General features: G+C 27.2%; 3 protein-coding genes across 11 annotated transcripts in view; all 3 read right to left on the bottom strand.

Annotated features, from left to right (window-relative positions):
- The window catches only part of LOC130443776 (uncharacterized), a 31,552-nt gene extending 19,579 nt beyond the window's left edge, over positions 1-11,973 (bottom strand). Inside the window, exons 1-3 of one of the 6 annotated variants that reach the window (XM_056778596.1) lie at positions 11,766-11,973; positions 11,286-11,340; positions 11,177-11,222 (exon numbers count right to left, since the gene is read on the bottom strand). In XM_056778596.1, coding sequence (XP_056634574.1) covers positions 11,177-11,216 — 40 coding nt within the window. In that variant the 5' untranslated portion in view covers positions 11,217-11,222; positions 11,286-11,340; positions 11,766-11,973. Of the gene's footprint in view, positions 1-2,826; positions 3,012-7,491; positions 7,743-8,484; positions 8,737-9,952; positions 10,146-11,176; positions 11,223-11,285; positions 11,341-11,765 lie in introns of those variants that run through there. The other 5 variants (XM_056778593.1, XM_056778594.1, XM_056778595.1 and 2 more) reach the window with 5 other exon arrangements.
- A 1,123-nt stretch (positions 11,974-13,096) lies between these two features.
- On the bottom strand, positions 13,097-15,883 carry LOC130443918 (protein takeout-like). The gene is made up of 6 exons (XM_056778815.1): positions 15,755-15,883; positions 14,232-14,324; positions 14,038-14,176; positions 13,838-13,971; positions 13,621-13,779; positions 13,097-13,334 (listed from the first exon to the last, which is right to left on the bottom strand). Exons 1-6 carry the CDS (start codon positions 15,816-15,818, stop codon positions 13,186-13,188), a joined length of 738 nt encoding a protein of 245 aa, XP_056634793.1. The 5' UTR covers positions 15,819-15,883; the 3' UTR covers positions 13,097-13,185.
- Positions 15,884-16,636: 753 nt separating this feature from the next.
- LOC130444392 (trace amine-associated receptor 1) overlaps positions 16,637-20,614 on the bottom strand; it is a 76,914-nt gene continuing 72,936 nt past the window's right edge. For all 4 annotated transcript variants that reach the window (XM_056779496.1, XM_056779495.1, XM_056779494.1 and 1 more), the window contains one exon: positions 16,637-17,132. In XM_056779496.1, coding sequence (XP_056635474.1) covers positions 16,854-17,132 — 279 coding nt within the window. In that variant the 3' untranslated portion in view covers positions 16,637-16,853. The remainder of the gene's footprint in view (positions 17,133-20,614) is intronic.

Raw genomic sequence — 20,614 nt, forward strand, 5'->3', positions numbered from 1 at the left:
TTATATTTCGCCATCCATCTCGCATTATTTTATTATCTTTTGGTTTGTTTTAGACTGAAATAAATATTTAAATTAAACTTATCCTATTTTTATTTCACATTAAATTCAATTAGGAACGCGGAAAATTCAAATCGATCGGGATTAAAAAATTGTCAAGTATTTTATATCGAAAACTGGATTACGTGACACGTGTTACTAAACAACTCTATCTATTTTCCGTTTCGAATTTTTTACACGGAACGACATAGTTGTTTTCGCGATATTTTTGGCAACGTGACAGAAAATGTATATAACTATACTTTTGTTTTACGAAAGCACGACTTCAGTATTCCATGTTGTTTTCGTTGTTATAAATTTCAATTTAACCGTGTTTTATATACCGTCTGGATTGTTTACGACGCCGCTTTAAACAGCAGCATTACCAACCACGAAACGGTTGTTATTATCAAAATAATTATACGAGGATTAGTCAAAAATTACGTACACATAAACTAAAATCAGTGTATTACAGAATAATTATTTTTTAAAATAGTCTACGCCTTTAGAAATTTAATTTTAAACAAACGATTCACTCCTTGACAGGTGTAAACTCTGAGAGGGCGAGATCTGGGCTACAGGGAGGGTAATACATGGTTTCAAACCATATTTTTTTATTGTTTTTATAGTATACGACTGGGAATTGTCGTGCAACAACAAAACCTATTTATTTTCGAAAAAAATTGTATATTTTTTAACTAGATTCGTATTATAGAGATAATTAGTACGACTTATACTAAAGATTATTATGTGTAAAATATTTCCTTAAAACTATGCTTTGTTAGTTCCACTTACGAAGCTGTTAGAAATTCCATACATTAAATTGAACACGCAAAAGTAATTAAAGAAGGTACTGACTACACAACCGCTAATTTATAAGCAAAAAATCGTCGATAAGAGGATATCCATTCATGAGAAACAACCAGACCGTGATATCTTCATTCTAAGCTGATTTTATTAATTTTTACACGCCATATCTGTACTTCTTCTACTTAAGAGCTTAAACAAGATGTATATGTCGTGTTGAAGAGGCGCCATAACACGAAAACCGGTCTGAAAAGTGAACAATTTACCGAATGAAACTAGTAGCTACAGGAATCAGTAGAAAGCGTAAAATCCAGGAGGATTTTGATTATTTTGATTAAACGAAATCGATTTATGAGTCTTTAAACACTCTTAGAAACCATATTCCCAGCTAGACGACTATCTAAGAATGAATTAATGACCTTCAAATATACCTTCTATTTTTTTTATTCAATAAAGTATTTCTGACTGCTCGTAGTATGTAATAATTATTTTCAAACGACCCCCGTACATGTGGGTTCTATAAAATCGATTTTTTTTCGATAAACGACTATATGAGAACGATTTAGAAGAAGAATTAATGACCTTTAAACATACCTTCTATTTTTTTTATTCAATAATGTATTTCTGACTGCTCTTAGTATGTAATAATTATTTTCAAACGACCCCCGTACATGTGGGTTCTATAAGATCGATTTTTTTTTCGATAAACGACTATCTGAGAACGATTTAGAAGAAGAATTAATGACCTTCAAACATACCTTCTATTTTTTTTATTCAATAATGTATTTCTGACTGCTCTTAGTATGTAATAATTATTTTCAAACGACCCCCGTACATGTGGGTTCTATAAGATCGATTTTTTTTTCGATAAACGACTATCTGAGAACGATTTAGAAGAAGAATTAATGACCTTCAAACATACCTTCTATTTTTTTTATTCAATAAAGTATTTCTGACTGCTCTTAGTATGTAATAATTATTCTCAAACGACCCCCGTACATGTGGGTTCTATAAGATCGATTTTTTTTCGATAGACGACTATCTGAGAATGATTTAGAACAAGAATTAATGACCTTCAAACATACCTTCTATTTTTTTTATTCAATAAAGTATTTCTAACTGCTCTTAGTATGTAATAATTATTCTCAAACGACCCCCGTACATGTGGGTTCTATAAGATCGATTTTTTTTCGATAAACGACTATCTGAGAACGATTTAGAAGAAGAATTAATGACCTTCAAACATACCTTCTATTTTTTTTATTCAATAAAGTATTTCTGACTGCTCGTAGTATGTAATAATTATTTTCAAACGACCCCCGTACATGTGGATGCTATAAGATCGATTTTTTTTCGATAGACGACTATCTGAGAATGATTTAGAAGAAGAATTAATGACCTTCAAACATACCTTCTATTTTTTTTATTCAATAAAGTATTTCTGACTGCTCTTAGTATGTAATAATTATTCTCAAACGACCCCCGTACATGTGGGTTCTATAAGATCGATTTTTTTTCGACAAACGACTATCTGAGAACGATTTAGAAGAAGAATTAATGACCTTCAAACATACCTTCTATTTTTTTTATTCAATAAAGTATTTCTGACTGCTCGTAGTATGTAATAATTATTTTCAAACGACCCCCGTACATGTGGGTTGGATAAAATCTATTTTTTTCCTATAAACAAATGTCTGAGGATGGCAGTTTATTACATAAATACGAAACACATAAAAAAATAATTGAAACTGGAATCTTGTTAACGTACTTATAGTTGGTTTATTAGTCACAACTTTTAGTAATCAGACCACATTAATACAGAACATGCGATGCGTCGTGAATCATATTATACGAGGAGAAATCATAACAACGATTGTTTTGAATAATAATTACTTATGAATTAACTACATTATTTGAAATTCCATATCGAATTATAAAAAAACTGTTGACATCTCCTCGTAGAAATTTTTGACGTTTACGTACCTTTAAAAACGACGTTTCGTCTAAAATTGTCTGTTACTAGATGAAATGGGAAATGTTGGACCCCTCTAGGACGACGCATTTTATAAAACATTCCCGCTACTTGGTATTAGTCTATATATAGGGTACAGTTAAAACTACTCACAACACTTTAAGGTTAGTCACAAATTTTACATTTTCTATCACCACTATTATCAATTTACCCATATATTGATTGAAAAAATTATTGATTACAGCATTACGTATTATATTTAAAATTGTCTTTATGTTTTACGTAATGTTTCACAAAAAAGTTGGGTTATGTTCAAATATAGCATTAGAATTGATCTCGATTCTTTCGGGAAAATTCGTGTTTCTACGTAAATTTCATCGTTAGATTTATTTAGGTACCACTAACTAGTTTAAATCCAAATAAATTTTCAATAACAAATGAAAAACCATCGATTTAACATGATAAAACTAACATAGTCCACTCTGTATATACCGAGTATTTCAGATGTGTCAAGATATTTTTGATTTATTTTCTAGCGTCTACTTTTTACGTAATGAATTTCAATGTTGCATCTGTAGGCGTTTAATATCTGATTAGTTAGTTTCAACAATTTCAAATTTCATTTCCGTAAATGTATATATACCCACACAGGGTGTTTCAAAAAAAGGTTACGAAAATTTTTTACCGAACAAACCTCAAATATTTTTCAGTTTTCTATCTATCCTTGAGAAGGGATCACTGTACAGAATGTCCCGTAAATTTATGTAATAGTAGGACCTCGTATATAAAATCAATTTATCTGCTGCACATCTGTTTAAAATTTAACCCTGCTTTATTTAAGACTGTCGTATTCTATAAATAACGCGAATGATATGCAAGCTAACAAAGGGCTCGTGTTTTAAGTGCGGTTGATGACCCATTATAGGAATAAATACTTTGAAATTTGATTTTGGAAAATGGTTATATTGATATGAGATTTTCTATTTAGTTTGTAAATATTTTTATTATGGTCCATTCGTCCGTGAGTGACTCTTAATCAAATAAACTAAATAATACAGTCAACAACGACGTCAGAAAGGTTAAAGCAAAAGCGCCTGATCAGGTTTTCAAAGGTCATCGACCTTGGGTAATGTCAAGCGAAGCACGACGGGCTTATCAAAAGATATAGGTGCTTAACGACCCTCGGGAGCAAAGCAACAACAATAAAGTACCAAAAAATCAATTTTCGTTTCATCGAAAATGTCAAACTTTATGACAGCAATGTCAATTTTGACATATTCACATCAATTTATGTAGCAGCCCTCGTATATAGAAATCGCGACCTACTGATTTTTGTGATCTTTGACTCGAATAAATTATATAAACGTGAGAAATTTTTTATACAACTTTCATAAAGTCAAAATAACGCCGTATACGAATTTATTACAATTTCTGATGATCAATATTTTTCTCGTTCCCTGTATAATTTTATATAAGTTATTCGAATCACATTCATATTTGAAACCTCAACTATTAATGGTTGGCTCGCTTATATTGATACTTTCTAGTTTATTGTGTGTTGACGAATACGAAAACGATTTGTTTTCATAATCTCTTCGATTACGATCGTGAAGAAATCGGTATATATATCTATTGACTTTCCCCTTTTTACATAATTATTTACTTTATATAGAAAAAAGTAATTGAAAGACATTTCATACAAAACATCCGTGTTTCAGATTAATAATAACATTAATTGGGAGATAATCACAAAATTTTTAATAACATTATATAAATCGTTTATGTTTTCACTACATACCATACACCCACAAAAAATCGAGTTTTTAACATAACCTAAATACAACAATATTCATTGCGTGAAGATATTAGTCTACTTATTTAGATATAAATCACTAGAGGACGCATCACTTGTCAATCAAGTGTCAGTACCTGCTACGGTTAAACCCAACAATTTTTTGAGGTTATGTCGTCGAAATTTAGTCAATAGCAGCATCTTCTAGAGCGAAGACCGAAGAGGCACTTTTTCAAGGTCGAATGAGTGAAATTCGTTAATAAAACCGTATGAAACGGTTCAATTTTATCAAATATCTAAACAACATTATGGTAGATGGGATAATTTGTAGTCAAATCTATGAGTTATATTTTGGGTGAAACAGTATAAGTAACGGTTACTGTTGAAATAAAAATTTGTACTACCATTTTGTATCGGGTTTAAAGTCGTAAAAAATAGAATGAAATATGATTTAAGAAAGATGCCAAAAAGTTGTTTCTACATAAAAACGTACCATAAATTAGGTATTTTATATCTATTTCGTTGAGTTGGCAAATGAAATGATCTAATTCAAGTTTTTTTACGAATCCCCGCATTTTTCAAATTACAATTACAAAGATTCATCAAATATAAGCATATGCAACTTTTCTTTATAGTTGAATGACTTCCATTTTAAAAATCAAAAGATAATACTTCATTAATAATATTTAAAAATATCATTAACCTTGATACTTGTATAAATTAGAATAAATTTTGTAAATTTGCAACCACAACAATAAAATATTACGCATAATCTATATGTGGGATGATAATAAAGATGGTTTGAAAAACAAAAAACAATATTTAAAAATAGCTCAAAGTTATGTATTTTGATTATAACACCCTATATATAAATGCAGTTAATATGGTACATATTCGTCACATGATGTAAAAACTAAGGTGTGTTCTTGCAAAGCCGGATAGCCAATAAGAGGCCTTTCCCACTATCGGCCATATTGTCCTTCTGGCCAATCAATTCAACGCGGGAATTCGAATCTTTTAATTTGAGCAGCGAATGTGATACAAATTGAGCTTGGTTGAAAGTTATTTCAATAAAAACATTTTCAAATTATTAACGTGAATTCAATAATTTTAAATAGATTGTTAAACTTTTTACCATATAAAGAATGTATATCATAAATTTTATCGTTTAAGTTTTGAGATATGGTCACAAAAATCAGTAGGTCACGATTTCTATATACGAGGGCTGCTACTTGAACAGATGTGAATATGTCAAAACTGACATTGCTGTCATATAGTTTGACATTGTTGTCACACGAATGTTATTGCAAGTTTCAGATCGAAAATAAATTGCGAGGTCAACAATTCTATATTGAATTATAAATATTTGTTTTTATTTGTCTAGATTTTCATACTTTGTTATAGTTTATACTTTTGATATGATCTGTTTATCTTCTTATAGTTCTCGCCTATTTTACTATAATCTGAATACTGTCATTTTGATGTAACTGCTGGTTACGTATTGATATAATGTTGAAACAACCAGTTTACCATTTGGAAATAAAAAAAAAATATTGCTACTAACAAATTTGGTATGTGGTGTGGGCAGTTTCCAACCCACATGAATGTTCATCAATCCAAATTGTTTATTATACCATCATTAATCTAGCAATGTAGCGGACGAAATATCCCAACGGTTTTTTTTTTAATTGATGAAGGTCATTAATGTATATCGCTAACCTGCTCAAATTACAGAAAACTGTAATGAATTTTATAATGGTAAACACGTAGTTTGGTTCAAAATTCGGGAAATTCCATTTCAAATAATAAATATTTACAATATTTAATAGAATATTTTTGTTTTAATTAAATAAAATATGGTTTACGACGAACCGTATAAATAATACTTTGAACATTTGGCAAGTAATGGTAACAGCAACTAACAACCTTCACTTGAAGGTTAATAAGGATGCAGCCTATTTCAACAGAAACGTGAGTTGTTGATATTAAGTTGACGCTGTATCTAATAATGTAACACATCGTTAAATTGAAAAATCAGGTCTCTATACGTGTATGTATATTCCAAAAATGGTACTCGCTTATTATTTATTCATATAATGCTTTTGAAATCAATAACATACCTACGTAATGATTTTTATTGAAAATATGAATGATTTCTTCGAAAATAAACCTATACGTACATCATTTATACCGGTTATAGTCTCGAAGATTCTACAGTCCAATAAAATATTGGGGTTCGCCAAAACTTTCCCCTGGCACTTCAGAGAATGAGTATTAAATTCTCTGAGGGTTTTCACCCTAGTCATCCACCCTTGTTTTGATGAAAAAAGAATATATCTTCTTTCACTATTTTCCCAACTAACCTAAGCAACTTTTTTTATTCATTATATTTGTACATCAAATTAAAAATTTACGAATGTGCAGAAAATTTAACAGCTGATTTGTAATTAAGATCTCTATAAAGAAATATCTTAATCATACAGCGAAATATTAAAAAACTCTTTATAAAGATAAAAAAAGATCTACTACTATCGAAGTTCGAAATGCCGGTAAGTTTTTTTTATAATTAAAACTAAAAATAAAATAATAATCATAAAAAAAATTACTAAATATACTTTTTTTGATGTTATCTTGAATTAATGAAGAATTATAAATAATTAGCTAGTTTTGTTGAGCAGAAATAATATCAGAATAACAATCTTTATATATTATAATTAATAAAATGCGAGTTTGCGAATAATAAGACTTCCTTTAGATAATATCTGTAACAATATACAACCTACGTAATGCCATAATCAACAACTTATCGAATAATGAGGAATTAATTTATATTATCCATTCCTTTTAGTAATTGACCTCCCTGCTATAGATAAAAAATGTTAACCTTTCAATAAATATTATTCCAATAATCCATAGTAATAAAAAAGATCACTTCCACTTGAATAGAGTGAAAACAATTCACGTCAATTAATTCATTCACATTTTAATAGCGTTCGTCACATTTTTTAGACGAATATAACAATTGATCATTAGATTAACTTTAATTTTATCGAACAGATGATAATTTCACACAACAAAACGCGTAAATCCGAATTCCACTAACGCCGTACACTAGTTTGAGACTGACGCTCGTCTGGTCTATACGAATTACAGAAAGCGGAGTTGTCAGATTTTCTTCGTTATTAGAGAGATTTTTAAACAATAAATTAACTAAATTTTCTTTTTGCAATATCTGTAAGATATAGTTTATATGAAAACAGTAGTAGATGTTTTTCGACTTATTGATAATAACAAATGAGTTATGAAATGAAAAATTACCTAATTCACGTTTATTGTCATTTGATGTTAATAAATGTCTTATAAGGTCTATTGACGTCGATTCATGTCATTTGAGATCATATTTTGGTTAATTTAATCAATTTTTCCTAATAATACCCAAATTTTTTTTTCGTTTCGATCCATCTACATTTAATGCAAAAATCCCGATATCGCTACATGCTTCCCGTGAAGATATATCATTGCTACAGACAGACGGACTAATTCAAAATGAAAATCACGGTATGAAAAGAGTATTCAAAATGTCAATTCCTATTGTACTTTTTTCCGACATAAGCGAAATGTATGTAATCGTGGCAACATCGAGCTATATTTCACCACGTCTAATTGTAGGTTGGGAGAAGTGACTAACACGTGCTCGAGAAGCTTCTGTATTCCGCGTTGCCTATCTATTAGTAACCCCGCACGTATTTTTTGCATTGATCTTAATCTCTAGACGAAATAATTTGATATGATTCACTTTTTAAGCTAATATACATATGTTTCGAGATAATAATTATTTTATGAATGTAGTTATTGGTCAAGTCGAATATAATCTCACCTTTTCTTTTTCGTATGAAACGTTTTCTTCTTTTCCCAGTTGGTGTTACATTTACGGGCGATTTTCCCGATGAAATCTCCACCAGCTTCATTATACAACACAGCAGTACCGCTAGCATGGTTATAATGTTTATTAGGGCAAACCGCCCTTACGATATACAACCATTTTTATAATAAATTTATTATACACAAAAAACAGCGTTAAGAGTTCAAATATTCAACCCCCCGTTGAGAGTTCGTAAATCTAAATGTCCTAATTTTAATTGGGAGAGATTTTTAAATGAAAAAATATTTAAAACAGAAAAGTTTAAATTAGCTGAACTTTAACCTAATGGTAAAATAGATCAAATTTTCAACCGCAACTCTTCAGTGAGTCATCCTCGGTAGTTTTATTTTGGCAGAATGACAGGTAAACGAAAATATCTCAAAAAAAGAAGATGAAAACAGTGCAAAAAGAAGCGGATAAGTGATTCATCCAACTATTAATGGCGTTACGGAATTTTGTAACCAAAATACAAAATAATAAAAAGAGCTGTTTAGAAAACAATGGAAAGATTCGTGCTTATGTTGAAACGAGCAAGTTTTTGAGGTTTGTTGATTCGACGGAGAAAAAAAATAAAAGAAGCAGTTGAAATTATAAAGTATAATGGAATTCTATGTCGTAAAAGTAAATATTAGAATTTTTTAAATTAAACAGGAACACGTTACTATTTAATCTATGTAATCAGGTGTATCTTATCAACTCAAATTAGTTCCGATTAAATAAGAAAAATAATTTTTATTGCGCTTATAAATTTAAGGATCATTGACCTATTTACAAACACGCCCATGACTATGTAGTTCATTTTAGGCAATTGAAATGATATTAAAATAGCATGCGGGCCTGCATCACTATGCCCTCAATAGTTAATTGTTTGATTCGTAGTTGAACGAATTGGTTTTGGACATTCATTTAATGATAAAAAGAATAGGTGAATATTTAAAACCTATAATTTTTGACGTTCCTTAAGTTTTTCAAATAATAAATTTAACAAAAAGTATCACTCACTGATCCATCAAAATTACAAATGATTATCAACTGATAATAATTTTTTTTTTTTTTCAAAATTAAAATTTAGCTCACCCTGTAAGTTTATAAAGATTTGACTCGTTACTTGAAAATACCGAAAAACAAGTTTTTTGGATCGTTTTTTGTTAATTAATGAATCAATTATTTATAATTAACAGTTTATATGAGAAATTTATTTTATATTCTACCTACGAAAAGATTTTATTGAATCGTTTTCGTGTAAATCATCCCGATCCCGCTAATTTCCAACACAACATCTTGTATTAAAAATCAAAGCAAACATATTTAAAAATCGAAAGTGATTAGATAGTGAATAACTTAAATTCGATTTGTATTTAAAAAAAATTATCTATACGCATTGTTATTTTTGTCTATCAAATATCAAAATGGCTTCTGTTACTTCAAAAATCCCTCCAAATTAATTTTACCAAATGTTTTCACTTGAAGACACTTTGTTTTCACTTATTGAATAATCGTCTGAACGAAATCACTTAATTTTTTCATAAAAGAGTCACTGAACTGACATTTTTATTTAATTAGAACACAAAAAACAACATGGCGTGTGTACTATTTAAACTAACATCTGAAATGCCGCGATGATGATGGGATGCTCTCGGCACCAACGTTTCACCAAGAGAACTTTATCAACGACATACTGTTCCAGAATTGACGAATTTTATTTAACGAGAATGTTTTCTTAAGATCAGTACAGGGATAGTCAAAAGTATTTTACGTAAATTATTCACAAAAGAAAAGTAATTGTTGTCAAGATAAAACTTATTTTAAAAATACGCATAGAAGTAATACAAAATCTAAAATATATAGTAGAATAATTAAACAAGCATTTTTCATAATGTGTACAAGAAGTTAAATAAATATCGAAATTTATATTCTAATTATTGTTGAAATTGAATAAATGAATTTATAAATGTTTTAGGGTACAAAAAAAGTGTTTCTTAAATGATTAAAACACGTCCATCTGTTAGGCGCGTAAGTCGTAACTTATCGACTGGGATTAAGACCGAACTTTTTATTTCTTAAAATAATTATTCATAAATACGCATGTGTGCTTTCGCAGCGGGAGCGTGTTGTTATTTTTTTTTAATATATTTTCTGTTCAATTTCATTTCAACGTAGTTTGGATTATTTTTGGATTTGTGAATGTGTATACATAATATAAAATTTGAAATGTGTGTTTACGATGAGGTTATACGGGGGCATTCGTAATACATACAAACGAGATCTGGAAACATGTAAACAACGGGGCGTTCCCTCAAGAATAATTAAATTACTATAATAAAAAAAATGTACTTCGGATTAAACGGTACTTTTCCAATATATAGACGACTGGAAATGAATTTTCAATAACTAATTAGGATATTTCACTGAATAATTTTTCAATGAAACTTTTTATAAACCAAAATGACGCGTTGACGTGTAGTCTGGAAGATTGTTGTGATAAACTTCGGTTAGGTTAGGTTAGGTATAAACGATTTGCATGATAGTCAGGTAGATTGTTACGCAAACTTTTTTATAATCACGTTGGATGCGTTTGATTTATAGTAACTTTGCAATTTCAAACATAATGAGGGATTTATAGAGAAGAGAAAATATTCTCACTTACCCAATATGAAGTTTCGTAGGTTATAGAAGTTATTTGTCATCAAGTCCTGGAAAATATACGAATTATGGAATGAAAAAGTAGGAAAAAATTGGTAGATTTTGATATTTACCTAAAAATATTTTATCCACAGTCAATGTGAGGTAGCATGGTGCCTAGAAATGCATCTGAAACAGAAATTTCTGTTATGAAGTATTGCTTTTTGGGAAATAATTCAGATTTTTGCGGTTTTAAAATATGATAATATAGGTAACGATCGTTTTTCTTGAAATTTTGTAACAACCTTGACCTTCTTTTATTCCAATTAACAATAAAAACAAAAAGCAGGTGAGTATTTAGCTTTTTTTCATTTTGTGGGTATTGGAAAACTATTTTTTTCAATATCATATTTTTCTCCGATTGTTTACAACAGGTACGTGTCTTCCTGATATCGATTGGAAATATTTTGCAACTGCTTTCTTGATATAAAACGTATCTTGACGATTACTATGTTTAAATTTATTTTCCATATTGTTATCTACATAATTAATGCAATAATATTTCGAATATATAGTTTTACACGTAAATATATTATAAAAAATAAGCAACTCACTCTTAACATACAATCGATACACTAAAACCAACACTAAACGACACTTTATTAAACCCGTATACAAATTCACAACCTAATCAATCTTATTAACTCGATTTTAATAATTATTCACATTTTCTTCGGGCGGGGTTGTTTTATTAGGAAAATTGTTAATTTCACGAGAAGCAAAATACGATTTTTAGAGCCCTCTAGTGCTCCGTTTGACACTAGCCGGATGGGAAAAGAGATAGAGTGTTGGGTGTTATTGATTTTTATATATTCAGCGTACGGTATCATTTTTTTTACTTCTAATTTAGGTTTTGCGTGAAACGTGTCAATATTGATGAATCTAAATATATTAAACGAATTAATATTCGATTAACTCTCCCTTATTTAAATATTTAGTTCTTGTAATTTTTCTTTCCCTTGTATATAATTTTTATTTATCAAGATTTTAACTAATAGGGAGTTTATAACCTCAAATTTATTATAGTAATAGGATATTGAGATTTTTTAATGTAGTAGGTATAATTTTCTACATCAAACTTCGTCAAAACTGCCTATTATTACGAAATTGATACCTTCAGCCATTTTATATAGCACGACCATGTGCATAATTACAGAAAAATAAATATCAACTTTACTGACATCTAGTCATAAGTCTTGTAAATATTAGTTTCTGTTAGGAAGGAAACTTCTTGTGGATAATAGAATGTATGTTGATAGTACGTTAGTTGTATGATAGATGGCGAAACAATTACCGGTAGTTGAAGCTTATTTAGAACATGCTTGAAGTGTGGTAAATATACGAATTATATTGTCTTTTCTGTAATTTTAAATATATCGTATATCAATAATAGAGTATAATAAATATCTAGCTATGATTCTTGTATACATGATTCCTATTAGGAAAAAAACTTCTTGTGGATAATAGGATAGTGTTGATAGTACGTTAGATATTAAATAGATGGCGAAATAATTACCAGTAGTAAAAATTCTTGTAAAGCTCGTTTGAAGTCTAGTAAATATGCGAATTAGATCGTGTTTTTTTGTACACAATATTGTATGTATATGACGGTCATATGCAATATAGCAAATAACAAATATCAACTTTACTGGCATCTAGTAACGAATACTGTAAATATAAGTTTCTGTTAGGAAGGAAACTTCTTGTCGTAAATAGTATAGTGTTGGTAGTATGGTGGTTGTTTAATAGATGTCGATATAATTCATTTGGAGTAAATTTGTAATTTTGTATTGACCTTGAATACCACTCCGGTACAAAAACTATAAAAGGCATGAATATATTAATGAAAAAAGAACGAAAACTGGGTTATAAATTAGAATAATCCTTATAATTATACTCACTTCATTTATTAATATAATAAAATATAATATTTTCATAACTATTCGAAAATATATCTAATTATGTTGTTTCTTTTTAATCTATAAAAATTTCATCGTAAGGAATTTTGAATATGGCGCTGAATAAACCTGATACCATACTGGCGATAAGCGATCTCATTCCATCCTTGGAAATATCATCAACATCCTTGGAATTTTCGTTCAATACTTGGTTGAAGTTGTCAGCTAAAAGTTCACCGTTATAGAAAATATACAAAGTGATTCTTGAAAATCGGCTATTTTTAAAATAAATAATTTGTATTAACAAGTATACTAATTTTGATTATAAACAAAATAAACAACCGATAGGTGCGCCATCTTTGTGGTCGATTGCGAAAGCTATGAACCCTAACGTTATGTCTAGTCGCAGGAAACTGTAAAAACTTTCGGTAAAAATAGTAGAGATGGCATTTAATTAGTTACGAAATAACATTTTAATATTCGAATAGTTATTTTTGTATAAAATACTAACTTAATGCCTTGTTACCGCCGAAAAGGTTCCCGAAATAATAATATCCTTTCCCGATATGCATATCTAGTTTGTTTTTCAAACTATCGATATCGATGTACCTTTTTCCATCTCGTTTGGTAACTAATTGATAATCTATGGTATATTCCACCGTTAAATTTTCTGGAAAATATTAAAATTTGAAATTATGAAACGGATTAAGTTAATTAGGAAAATATACCTATCCTCGTCTTGGCCGGACCTTTATCGTTTATCACAAACGAAAATAATTTCCCTTCAACCGTGTAATTAGATTCCGATGTCGAATCAGGTATGAAAACTTTAACGTAAATATGTTGTTTGTCCAAATCGAAACTAAAAAAAAAAAATATTTAAATGAGATTTTAGGTGCGGCAGGTTTTTTAAAAAAAATGACCGTACTCGACTTCCTCGATTTTTGTCGTGTTCATACCATAAAGTTTCAAATCGTGTAACTGCAAATCAAGACCTTGAGTAGCCGTGGTAGCTACAAGAGGTACTTCAAACGGGAGGTAATTGGGTATTCTACTCATACTATCACCTAAAATTCGATCATCATTTTATAGTTTATAATATCGAATCAAAAATATCGTTACCTTTTAAAATATAAGGAAGCGCGTCTATGGCGTTGTCCTTAACGCACTTTTTAAATTCAGGATCGGACTTTTTGCACGGCTTTATAAACGATGCTACAAAAAACATTTGTAATATGGAATTTTTATAACGCCATATTGAGAAATCAACCAATCAATGAAATAATATCTGAACGTTCTATGAACACTTTAGCGTAATGTCATTCGCTCTATGTTCATTATTTTATCTATGGTCTACACGTTTAAAGATACGCAGCGTTGTCGACTTTACTTCAAATGTCAAAGATGACCAGAATGAATATTTTATACGATTATTTTTATAAAAATTATAGTTATAAACTATATTTAATGATTTTTCATGAATTTATTCGAAGAAATTGACTTATGGTATTAATTATTAATTGAGTATATTTCATTGGAAGAAAAAATAATTACAAAACGTTAATTGAACCTCGTTCTAATTACTATATAAGGTTAGAATAGTAATTTTTTTAATCGTTTCATAGAAAATCTTAACTAGTTAATTAATTTTTAATCACACGTTCTTAATTATTGGTGATTAATTGCAATGGTATAAATTCTTAAATTAATGGTATATTGTCATAATTTACATTAGTACAATAACAAATAATTACTGCGAGAAACCTTCTAAATATCATTCCATAAATTATAATGTAAATCGAAGGTCTTCGAAGAATACAAAGGTTTGTTATAAATGAATATAAGAAAAATAAAGTGCAGGTTTAATGTATTTACCGGTTGTTGTAGTAAACAAAATAATTTAAAAAACATCAACACGCGGTTAGAAATAGTAATAGTATAGAGGTGGGAATCGTCATTTGTATCAGTTCGAAAATAACAGTTCTTAATAAATTTTTTTCGACGAATATTTAATATTTTTACATCAGAGCATGATTAAAAACTTTTGAAAGGTTATATATCTAATACTTTAAGAGGAACTTTATTTCATATCAGTTTTAGAAATAGATATAAATAATTATCGATTGTTACGTTGTTTTTTGGAAAATATAAAACTGATATTTTTAAACTGGTACAGTTATAATTATAAATTACCATCTATATACATCATTAATGACATTTTTCGATGTAGAGAAAGTTAATTAAAATATTTATAATGAATACAAATAGCGTATTTGCAAAAAAATTTAAAAAAATCGATTTTTGTGACTTTTGTACACTGATTTTAAAACTTACGACCGGTATGTCGATTCACCTAATTTGAACTAAATTAATATATTAATTTTCTCAGATTTTATAAGAGAAACTTATATACATAGCGTTTCGACGAAACTTGGGCATCTGCAGAAGCCAAAACGTAAAAAAAAAACAAATTTTCTCGTTGATGAATCTTATAGAGCGTAAAGCCGGTCCTGTGGAAGCACCGGGTATTTCTCGGAAAGTCTGAGGTGTCTCGATTTTTCAGTCGAAGTGTTAAGTTTTTGTTCGCACACCGATTATTTTTGTAAATGGAAAAAAATTACTATTCGGAATATCTAAATACTTACGTAAATGTTTGGAATTAACTACACTGATGGAAAATAAAATTAACAGAGCTAAATATCGCACCATTTTGACCACTAGTCTTCGAAGTCTGTTCTTCGCAACTGAAATGATAAGTCTACGAGAGTTTGTTAACGAACCGGTTTTATATTGCAATTATAGTTGGATTACACGTTTGTTTTGACTATTTTTTTATTCCATCTCGTTAAATTGAAGGCTGTTGTTAATTTACATATAACTTCAGCTCGAATCATTTTTTTTAATTGCCACAATACGAGTATTCATTAAATATATCTTAAATAAAATAATTTTTTATGAAAATATAATTTCGATTCGTAAAAAACTCGCGAGAAAAAAATTAATTACGTGTAAGGAAAATTTTTGATATTTAATTTGAGTTATCGATACGAAAAACGAGTCTCCGAGATACGGGGTGTTTGGAAATAAATAAAAAGTATAAACAAGAAACTTAATATTTTATAAATTTCGTAAATTATTTTTTTTAACGTTTCTGTTTTGTCGTGGAAGGGTGAAACCGGTAATCATTCATGCATTTCACACCCTGTATACAGGGGAAAGGAGAAATGAAACAAATAATATTAAATTTAGAGGGAAAAAAATAGAAATTGAATTTCGATCGCATGAATTTTGAAACACCCTGTATCTACGATGATACATTTTTGTACGTATATGAATTTTTCGAATTCTATTTATTCTGGAAACGAAATTCTTGATATGAAATATACGGCTGGGAAGCGATGACAATAAAAATACGAAAATTTATGATTTTTTATGCAATTTTTTTTTTATATACTTTCAATAGCACTAATAAAATTAGTTTTTTTTTTCGATTTTCTACTATTTGAAATATAAAAATTAAAACGAAATTTCGGAGAAAATATTTTTTATTAAATGCTTCAACGATCCCTATTTTTATATAATTTCTCGACAATTTTCTCGATATTTACAAAAAAAATTATATATATTTTATTTTTGTATAAACATCGACGAAATTATTTATTTGGTTACAATAGCAGTTTCGGAAGAACTACCCATACTTTCGCTGACGGTAATATCGAAAGTTTGCGTAGTTTTATCCGATTGTCATAAATCGGGGGTGGTTGTATCGAATACTCTCATTTCTTGAATTCCGTTACACGTTTCCATACAGGGATGAACGTAAGTTCTTTGTAGGGCGTGGAGGGAACTAGAAGATAAGGTCCTTTCCAAAATTTCGCCCCAATATTTTTCCGAAAGCCCGTCGAAATCGCAGCCTTGGGTATGTCCGGACACGCCGTCCATGTTGCTGCAGCAATGGGGTTGATGTTGGAAACTTTGAAAACAATCCCGTTGTTTCGATTCCGGACCATTTTTACAAGAAAACTGCGAAAAATATTGAAAAATTCGATGTTGGATTTTGGATGTAGAAAAAATTTCGAAAATGAAGTTACAAGTGGGGCTTGAATGTTCGAAAGTGGTTTCTGTATATAGATTTTGAGAAAAAAACATTTTTTCAATCCTGTTAATTATTTTTTTCATCCAAAATTACGAAAATATAATGCAAAAACAGGAATTTGAATGTTCTAAACTGATTTAATTATAATAATTTTTCATAAAAATACAATTTTTTTTTCAATTATTTCGAATATTTTCATTCTAAACCTAAATTGGAAATATTTTAAATCATTTTTAAATCAAAATTTCAAATAATCAAAATCAAAATTAAATCAAAAATCAAAATTGAAATTAATATGGAAAAACAATATATTTATGAAAAATTAATATAATAAAGTCAGTTTAGAACATTCAAATTCCTGTTTTTGCATTTTATTTTCGAAATTTTGTATTTAAAAACAATTTACAATATTTTCAAATTGGGTTTAGAATGGAAATATTCGAAATAATTGAAAAAAAATGTATTTTTATGAAAAATTATTATCATTAAATCAGTTTCCAACATTTAAATCTTATTTTTGCATTTTATTTTCGAAATTTTGTATTTAAAAATAATTTACAATATTTTCAAATTTGGTTTAGAATGGAAATATTCGAAATAATCGAAAAAAAATGTATTTTTATGAAAAATTAATATAATAAAGTCATTTCAGAACATTTAAATCCTATTTTTGCATTTTATTTTCGAAATTTTGATTTAAAAATGATTTAAAATATTTTCAAATTGGTTTTAGAATGGAAATATTCGAAATAATTGAAAAAAAAATGTATTTTTATGAAAAATTAATATAATAAAGTCAGTTTCCAACATTTGAATCCTATTTTTGCATTTTATTTTCGAAATTTTGATTTAAAAATGATTTAAAATATTTTCAAATTGGGTTTAGAATGGAAATATTCGAAATAATTGAAAAAAATTGTATTCTTATGAAAAATTAATATAATAAAGTCATTTCAGAACATTTAAATCCTATTTTTGCATTTTATTTTCGAAATTTTGATTTAAAAATGATTTAAAATATTTTCAAATTGGTTTTAGAATGGAAAGTATTCGAAATAATTGAAAAAAAAATGTATTTTTATGAAAAATTAATATAATAAAGTCATTTCAGAACATTTAAATCCTATTTTTGCATTTTATTTTCGAAATTTTGATTTAAAAATGATTTAAAATATTTTCAAATTGGTTTTAGAATGGAAAGTATTCGAAATAATTGAAAAAAAAATGTATTTTTATGAAAAATTATTATAATTAAATCAGTTTCCAACATTTAAATCCTATTTTTGCATTTTATTTTCGAAATTTTGATTTAAAAATGATTTAAAATATTTTCAAATTGGGTTTAGAATGGAAATATTCGAAATAATTGAAAAAAATTGTATTCTTATGAAAAATTAATATAATAAAGTCATTTCAGAACATTTAAATCCTATTTTTGCATTTTATTTTCGAAATTTTGATTTAAAAATGATTTACAATATTTTCAAATTGGGTTTAGAATGGAAAGTATTCGAAATAATTGAAATAAATGTATTTTTATGAAAAATTAATATAATAAAGTCATTTCAGAACATTTAAATCCTATTTTTGCATTTTATTTTCGAAATTTTGATTTAAAAATGATTTAAAATATTTTCAAATTGGGTTTAGAATGGAAATATTCGAAATAATTGAAAAAAATTGTATTCTTATGAAAAATTAATATAATAAAGTCAGTTTACAACATTTAAATCCTATTTTTGCATTTTATTTTCGAAATTTTGATTTAAAAATGATTTAAAATATTTTCAAATTGGTTTTAGAATGGAAAGTATTCGAAATAATTGAAAAAAAAATGTATTTTTATGAAAAATTAATATAATAAAGTCATTTCAGAACATTTAAATCCTATTTTTGCATTTTATTTTCGAAATTTTGATTTAAAAATGATTTAAAATATTTTCAAATTGGTTTTAGAATGGAAAGTATTCGAAATAATTGAAAAAAAAATGTATTTTTATGAAAAATTAATATAATAAAGTCATTTCAGAACATTTAAATCCTATTTTTGCATTTTATTTTCGAAATTTTGATTTAAAAATGATTTAAAATATTTTCAAATTGGTTTTAGAATGGAAAGTATTCGAAATAATTGAAAAAAAAATGTATTTTTATGAAAAATTAATATAATAAAGTCATTTCAGAACATTTAAATCCTATTTTTGCATTTTATTTTCGAAATTTTGATTTAAAAATGATTTAAAATATTTTCAAATTGGGTTTAGAATGGAAATATTCGAAATAATTGAAAAAAATTGTATTCTTATGAAAAATTAATATAATAAAGTCAGTTTACAACATTTAAATACTATTTTTGCATTTTATTTTCGAAATTTTGTATTTAAAAATAATTTACAATATTTTCAAATTGGGTTTAGAATGGAAATATTCGAAATAATTGAAAAAAAAATGTATTTTTATGAAAAATTATTATAATTAAATCAGTTTCCAACATTTAAATCCTATTTTTGCATTTTATTTTCGAAATTTTGATTTAAAAATGATTTAAAATATTTTCAAATTGGGTTTAGAATGGAAATATTCGAAATAATTGAAAAAAAAATGTATTTTTATGAAAAATTATTATAATTAAATCAGTTTCCAACATTTAAATCCTATTTTTGCATTTTATTTTCGAAATTTTGATTTAAAAATGATTTACAATATTTTCAAATTGGGTTTAGAATGGAAATATTCGAAATAATTGAAAAAAAATGTATTTTTATGAAAAATTATTATAATTAAATCAGTTTCCAACATTTAAATCTTATTTTTGCATTTTATTTTCGAAATTTTGTATTTAAAAATAATTTACAATATTTTCAAATTTGGTTTAGAATGGAAATATTCGAAATAATCGAAAAAAATTGTATTCTTATGAAAAATTAATATAATAAAGTCAGTTTACAACATTTAAATCCTATTTTTGCATTTTATTTTCGAAATTTTGATTTAAAAATGATTTAAAATATTTTCAAATTGGGTTTAGAATGGAAATATTCGAAATAATTGAAAAAAATTGCATTTTTATGAAAAATTAATATAATAAAGTCAGTTTCCAACATTTGAATCCTATTTTTGCATTTTATTTTCGAAATTTTGATTTAAAAATGATTTAAAATATTTTCAAATTGGGTTTAGAATGGAAATATTCGAAATAATTGAAAAAAATTGTATTCTTATGAAAAATTAATATAATAAAGTCATTTCAGAACATTTAAATCCTATTTTTGCATTTTATTTTCGAAATTTTGATTTAAAAATGATTTAAAATATTTTCAAATTGGTTTTAGAATGGAAAGTATTCGAAATAATTGAAAAAAAAAATGTATTTTTATGAAAAATTAATATAATAAAGTCATTTCAGAAC

The sequence above is a fragment of the Diorhabda sublineata genome, chromosome 5, assembly GCF_026230105.1.
Source record: "Diorhabda sublineata isolate icDioSubl1.1 chromosome 5, icDioSubl1.1, whole genome shotgun sequence".
Lineage (NCBI taxonomy): Eukaryota > Metazoa > Arthropoda > Insecta > Coleoptera > Chrysomelidae > Diorhabda > Diorhabda sublineata.

Bases quoted from the DNA above. Each gene is read 5' to 3' on its own strand.
- LOC130443918 (XM_056778815.1), bottom strand. From the start codon at position 15,818: ATGGTGCGATATTTAGCTCTGTTAATTTTATTTTCCATCAGTGTAGTT. The intron at 14,325-15,754 runs GTAAGTATTTAG...TGTTTTTTGTAG, and splicing joins AGTTAATTCCAAACATTTAC to CATCGTTTATAAAGCCGTGC. The intron at 13,972-14,037 runs GTACGGTCATTT...TTTTTTTTTTAG, and splicing joins ACAAAAATCGAGGAAGTCGA to TTTCGATTTGGACAAACAAC.